Source organism: Rissa tridactyla, chromosome 5 (assembly GCF_028500815.1).
Source record: "Rissa tridactyla isolate bRisTri1 chromosome 5, bRisTri1.patW.cur.20221130, whole genome shotgun sequence".
In the NCBI taxonomy this organism is placed as follows: Eukaryota; Metazoa; Chordata; class Aves; order Charadriiformes; family Laridae; genus Rissa; species Rissa tridactyla.
Window position 1 is genome coordinate 35,010,136 of NC_071470.1, and position 6,893 is coordinate 35,017,028.

Here is a 6,893-nt window from a genome sequence, read left to right on the forward strand (position 1 = left end):
ACCTTCATTCTTCCACAGAGCCAGGACGTATTCCTTGGCAGTCATCGGTGTCAGGTACCCTCTCTTACCTAACTGGCTTTCCTCAATACCTGAAAAAAAAAAAGGGAAAAAAAAAAAAAAAAAAAAAAGAAAAGGAAAGAAAATCACATGAGGTTACTTTGAAAGTTTTTTTGTTTATAATGCTAAATGCTTCCAGCTCAGAGAAGGAATGGAAGTACATACAAAATATACTGGCTGACATCTATATTAAAATTGTCATTAACATGATCACCTTGGGAATATGAAATTAACTAAACAGCCTTCTCAGCATGGAAAAAAAAAGCCATTTCTGAGCCATTTCGATATAAGTAACTGAAATAAAACTCAACTTTAACCATCTAAAGCTTATGCTTTATTTGATTAATGGTGAGCTGGACTCCTCCAAATGATCTCATCCACTGACCAAAACACAAACCAAGAGTCAACCTGCAGCTGGTGAGCACAGAAGTGGGTTTCATGTATTACCAGTGAGATCAAGGTTGCCACGAAATACCCAACTGGATGAGACAACAGCAACAGTCAGCAATCCGTCTATATTATAAGTTAGAGTCTGGGCTAACTGTATTTTGGCGAGGAAGGAAAAAGCCTGGTTTTGCTACTGAAAAGCAGAAAGATCATTTTTTCAAAAAAAGCCAGAGATTTTAGGTCTCAACTTCCACTCCTCTTCCAGGTGAGCCCCATGTGTCCCAGCAAAGCCAGAGTACATGCCTCTACAAAAAGCAATTCTCCCATGACCTCAGATAAGGTTTCCTACTTTTCTTTTGGCCAAGGTCCAGAAATCCAGATTTTTCCACCCTGAAGCTTCAGTCCCCCATTCCTTCACATAGAAAAAAAAACCTTTCCGTCCCTTAAAAATGAATACATCAATGCCAAAGTTAAAAGTACTCCTTCCGAGATTCAATACAACGAGCAACCGTGACCGTGACACAGGTTATGCAGAATGAACATAACTGTACAGTCCATCCCATTTCAGAAGATATACTACTTCCCTGTAATGAAAGTAATCAAGCAGTGTTACAGCCTTGGGATTTGAACACCGACAGGAGCAAGATACCTATTAACTGTACTTCAGCTGTGAATGTTAACTGCAAGAATATGGTTACTTTTGAAGTCTTCTGTGGTAAGGCAAGGTATTCCAAATCTGGCAAATCACTAGACCTTCCAGAACAACTATTTTCTTCACTAGCATAATAAAACAAGCCCCCACACTTTGGACAGTCCAAAAGGGGCTCAAATAAAAAGCCCAAAGTAGCACCCTACAATTTAAAGGAGTGAAATCATAGTTGTCACTGAAAAGTGACAACAGAATAAGCAAATGGAATAAGCTCTCTATATAAATATTTTCTAAGGGTTAAAGAGCTCACACACAAACCTGCTTCAATTCTACCTGGTTATGTAAAGGATGAAGGATACAACAAGAAGAAAAAAGTAAGTTTAAAGTGATTCAAAGACTAGCTTAATTTAGCCTAGAAAGTGTGACCTACTTTCACTATCTTTTCCTCTTTAAGAGGAAATACTTCCATAAGAGTTCGTATTACACAATTTTCTTTCTGAAGTAAGGTTGGTGATCTTCCTCCTAGTTATTTTTTATCTAGTCTCTCTATTTTAAAAATCTAGCAGAAAATGATCTACCCGCCAAAAATTAAGTGTCCCAAAACCACATTAGAGTTGACATAGATTATGCTTTTGTACTTCTTTTTCTGACATAAAGACACTCAAAGTTGCAAAAGCACAGAAGGCTTGCAAATAGAGAAATTTAACGGAGTGGAGTATTCCCCTACTGCTGAGCTTACTGCTTTATTTAAATTTTTTATAAATGAGTCTCAAATCACTGCTAAGAATCTGCGCACCTTGAATATAGGAAAATAAGTGCAAACATATTTGAGGGGAAGACAAATACTTTACCTGCTGGTTCATCCAGAATGCCTTCCTCTCCAGACTTACGGTACACTGTAGAAGGATAGGTTACTGTCAGTTTGCTGTTATGCTCTTTTCGCACTAGTGATCTCCTAGATCTTGAAAAAAAAAGAAAACCAGGAAAGGCAGGTAAAAGTTAATAAAAATGCTCACAATATTTTACTTTACATCAGCTATTTACTTCTTCATGTAGTTAACCTTACTTGCAGTTTGGGCATTTCTTTGAACTCATATGTGCTTTCCAGAACTGTGTTATCAGTTTATTTCTACACTCGCACACGTTTTTTACCTGATAAAGGAAAAAAAGAAAAAGGACTTCAAAATAATGAAATAATAAAAATAAATTAACACACTTGATATGAAGAATTTATTAAACACTATATAACTGATGTTAACTATCAACACAAACATTATTAGTATTACTGCACACACATCCTTGTATTGATTTAACTCATGCCTTGATCTCTGGCGTTCTTCCATCATCTTCCCATATTTTCCTGGAAACATACACCTCCCAACACTCACCACCTTCCTTTTTAAATTTATTTAATAAATAGTCTTCATTTTTCAAGTCAGTACTAAATTTTAAAGCTTTTCTCTAATGATGATATAAGAAGACACAAGACTGATAAAAATAATTTCTTTTGACTGCTCATGAATGTATGATTTCCAAAGTGATCAAGGTTAGTTTGGAAACAAGTGCTTAAGAAATTAAACCTGGTTTATAAACAAATCTGCTCTAAGATGTTAGACCTTTAAATATCTTCTTCACTAAGATTTTCCTTTAAACTAACAAGGTACATTAAACTGCATTTCAATGGAAATGAGAATTCAATTACATAACACTTTCTAAAAATTTCACTGTAAGTAACTGCAAATTTGCTGGATGCATGAGTTCTCAAAAAAAAGTTCTGCAGCCCAAAACAGCTGGAGCGTAATACAGAGAAGAAATAACATCTGTAGGTAATGTGCTGACAACAGTATCATATTATTTTTATATGATATTTACACCACTAAAACATTTACCTACACAAAGTGTATTTTCCACAAACGTAATAGTTATACTAACAGGAAATAAAGTCTTTTTAAGCTTAATTCCAGACATTTCACCAGAAAGCCCTCTAAATATAACACAGTTCAGAACTCTAAGACAAAATCTAGAGTTTATACAGTCAAGACAAACTTTCTTCAGCACATTACTATTTTAAGAGGACAAAACTGAAGATCTCAGGAGAAGCGCTGATTGTACTTACATTTGAACACTGATCCCTTATTTGAGAACTTTGTAATATTTCCTGAACGTGGCGATTTAACTCTTCTTCGATTTCTGAACCTGTTGCATCTGCACATTGCTCTAAAAACTAAAAGAAACAGAATAAAAGAAATTGGGAAAGCTCTATAGTTACAGGGCTACCAACTCAAAAAAAGAATGGAGAAATACACAGTACTTACCCTGTTCAGAATGACTTCAAGATCATGAACGGCATGAAGCAACCCCTTCTCCAGAACCTTCAGCTGACTTAGCAGTAAGTGAACCACAGCTCGAGCACACGTCAGCATGTGACAATTTAAACACGAACCTCGAATTAGAAGGTATAATTTCTGGAAAGAAAAGGGGGAAAAGTTATCCTGGTAGATTTAGTAGCTTGCACAGTAAGCAAGCAAACAGATTTGTTTGAATTTAGAGAAAGTGCTACTGTAATTGAGAAACTAGACTAATTGTGAAATTTAATCATAAAGAATTAGACTGAAAAAAAATATTTCGTACAACCACACAAACTCATATGCAAAGCACAATCTGTATCTGTAGAGAAACTATCTGCAGACCATCTACATAACAGATACAGAGGTTAAGAGGAAAAGCCTGTCGTACCTATAGCAACTCTGGGACTAAGACTGCTCTTACATAGCTCTGTAATTACAGCTTCTAACCGTTTGTCCCATAAAGGACAATGTGGTACCTAAAACTCCACACTAGTAAAATGAAATCTTTTAGTCACAAGTACTACCAGCGTCCCTCAAAATTCTTCACGTAACCACACTCTCCTCCAGCTTCAGAAAAATGTCAGTGTTTTGTCGGTTTTTACAGTTTTATTCCTTGGCGAAATAGAAGTTATTTTACTTCAGAGCTGGGTCAGCACTAGAAATGGGATGGACCTCATCTAACTTCAGTCATCTGGAAGTGAGGTTTTTTAGTCTCAGTAGCCTATGCAGGAGCCAGCTACTGTAAATGGGGAGAAAAAAAGGGGGGAAATTCATCCCAACTCAGGTTCCTGTTACAGGCTAGATAAATCTTCCTCTGTAAATAGCCCCACTCCTCAGACTCTGGAAAGAGCCAAAAAGTATAATCAGATTATGCATCTAACTCTCATAAAACCAAAACAAGGCAAATCCTACCCTTACAGCCAGGAATCCTTTCACATTTAAAAGATGACCTTTTGAAAAAACACCCACATGAAGCAGTTAGAAATGTGCAGTTTCACCATCACCAGTAGCTTTCAAAACAAGCTTATAACACCTGTCCCAAAAGATGCACACCAAGTCAAATCTCTGCTCTACATTAGGTATCCCACATACCATGTAAATGCAACAGTTGTAAAGCTAGGAGAAGCACATGTGTCTGACTTGCGGATGGAAGAAATCTTGACAGCCTTTTTTTTTTTTTAATTGAAAAAACTCATGGATTTTTATATAGCTTCGGATTTTTCAACTCTCTGCTGACAGCAAACTTGCAATGCTATATTGTTCCATTTACTTGGCACACACATTATCTCAGCATATTACTGGATAGGTTGTTGGGTTCTAACTACATTGATCCAGTTTCCTAGAATTTTTTTCTGGAATAAGAGGACCTACTGGGCAGAATGTACAACACAGCTATTTAGAACGAAAACAAGCCCTGAATGTCCAGAAAGCACTTGGAGATCCTAGGTAGCTGTTCATGTGAGTTTGTAGCAGTCATTTAAAGGAAGCAACTAACAATTTTTACTGCACCATCTATTTAATTAAGGCATGACACCCTACAGTCGGTCATATAGTTTAGTGATCAACATTCCCCCTCTCTTGTTGATCAATACTGAGTAAAATAATAGTTACAACGAAGTGTATGTTTTGCAAAGTCTAAGGATTCTATTTTTATTGAACTATCATGACACAACAAACTTTTTCTACTACCTTTGATGTTATTACACATAAACTTAGAGAGAAGACAGATCTCGGCACCTTTACTGTTTTCAAGGGCTAAAAACTGTATGGCAGCTTGAGCACCACCACCCATTTCACCAGCAAGACAATAATTAGGCATACATACATCAAAAAACAGAGGGTTGTAGACAGTCAGAGGCAGTTCTATATGGCCAAAATGACCAGGGCAGTTCCTGAAGTTCTGCATGCAAGTTGCACACACTTCCTTGGAGTCTGGAGGTCCCAAAGACAAGTCATACAGTCCATTACTGGCTGGATTCCCCATATTATCCAAATACTGAGGATTTGTTATGGCTTTTACACTCAGTTTCCTGAAGTTGAAAGAAAAGAATAAAAAAAAAGAAAATCAACGTCAGTAAACAGGCACGTGATATATACTTGAATGCTACAACTAGCATTGACATGTGTTACCTATATGACATTTTACTGATGAAAACATCTTTCTGAGGGAACTTTGCAAATGCAATTGGAATTTCTGTACCATTGATTTAATTGCCCAAGTACAACCATTCATACCACAGCAAATATTTCTTTTACATCTTTAGCCATTCTATTAAGTCTGTGTCTTCTCAAGCAATGGGAGAAGTATAAAACCAACAAAAACACCTACAGATGACAGCTGCACATCACACCAACACTAAAGAAATGCTGACAGCTCTCTAGAACTCCAGGAGAGACGACCTGCTGTAAAAAGCTGCAAAAACCCCTCTGCAACAAAGATCTCAGCTCCGTGATAGTTATGCTGGTGTTAAAATACCTGAACATTCTCCCCTTGCTGAAACCAGCAAGGTCTCTTCCGTGCTGGACACTCGGGATCAGATCCCAGGCCAAGCTTCCAGTAGTGTGCCCACCAAGGAACAAGACCAGCCTGACCAGCACTGGGGCTTCTCCAGGGTCTGTCAGGTCCTGCTGGCGCTGAGGTGCAGGGAGTGGGGGGAAGCCAACACCCCCCCGCCCTCAGGAGAGGCCCCCCGAGAGAGGCGCAGCCTTCGCCCTTCCAAAACGAGTTTATGCCGCACCCCGCAGCCTCTGCCCCTGACAGCACACGAAAACGGCCGTCCTCCCCCTGGGTCCATTGCCAGCGAGGGGCTCTCCTGAGAGAGCTAGGGCCGCCTCCCTGTCCCCCCCCAGACCCTTTTCCCCTGCCCCCCTCAGCCTCACACAAGGAGCCGCTCCCGGCCCCACAGCCCTTCCCTACTCCTCCAAAACCCCCAGCGGCCCCAAGATACGCAATGGGTCTGAGAGCCCCACAGAGAGTTCAGCAGCCCCCAACCCTCGACGATCGGGGGGTACTCAGCTGCCCCCATCCCGGTGGCTGCTGAGGGCCAAGGCACAGCCGGACTACATGTCCCAGCAGGCCGCGCGCCCACAGCCCGCCAAGGCCTGTCGGCGTGGTGGCGCGCGGCACGCCGGGAGTTGTAGTCCTCTACAGCACCCACAAGGCGGGGGAAGAGGACAACCCATCGCCTGCCGTGGCTCCTCACCTAATCTCCTCGGCCGTGTACATCCCGAAAGAGACACCAACCAGCCGCCGCCACGGCACCACTTTCGGCGGCCTCATGGCGGGCGAGCGATTTATCCCCGGCCGCTGCTTCGCCCTTCTCTGCTGCCGCCGAAGCTTCTGCGCCACGGCAAGCACCACGCGGTCCCGGTGGCACGGGCAGGCGGGGCCGGGCGGTACCACCGCCGGCAGAGGGGTGGATTCCCCCCCGCCCTCCGCCGCAGGAGTGGTA

At 41.1% G+C, this 6,893-nt stretch overlaps 1 protein-coding gene across 2 annotated transcripts in view; it reads right to left on the reverse strand.

The window, feature by feature from the left end:
* POLR1A (RNA polymerase I subunit A) overlaps positions 1–6,776 on the reverse strand; it is a 35,356-nt gene extending 28,580 nt beyond the window's left edge. The window contains exons 1-7 of one of the 2 annotated variants that reach the window (XM_054202660.1): positions 5,918–6,258; positions 5,267–5,471; positions 3,409–3,558; positions 3,210–3,317; positions 2,160–2,245; positions 1,945–2,054; positions 3–89 (exon numbers count right to left, since the gene is read on the reverse strand). In XM_054202660.1, coding sequence (XP_054058635.1) covers positions 3–89; positions 1,945–2,054; positions 2,160–2,245; positions 3,210–3,317; positions 3,409–3,558; positions 5,267–5,471; positions 5,918–5,925 — 754 coding nt within the window. In that variant the 5' untranslated portion in view covers positions 5,926–6,258. Of the gene's footprint in view, positions 1–2; positions 90–1,944; positions 2,055–2,159; positions 2,246–3,209; positions 3,318–3,408; positions 3,559–5,266; positions 5,472–5,917; positions 6,259–6,644 lie in introns of those variants that run through there. The other variant, XM_054202661.1, reaches the window with a different exon arrangement.
* Between the last annotated feature and the right edge of the window lie 117 nt (positions 6,777–6,893).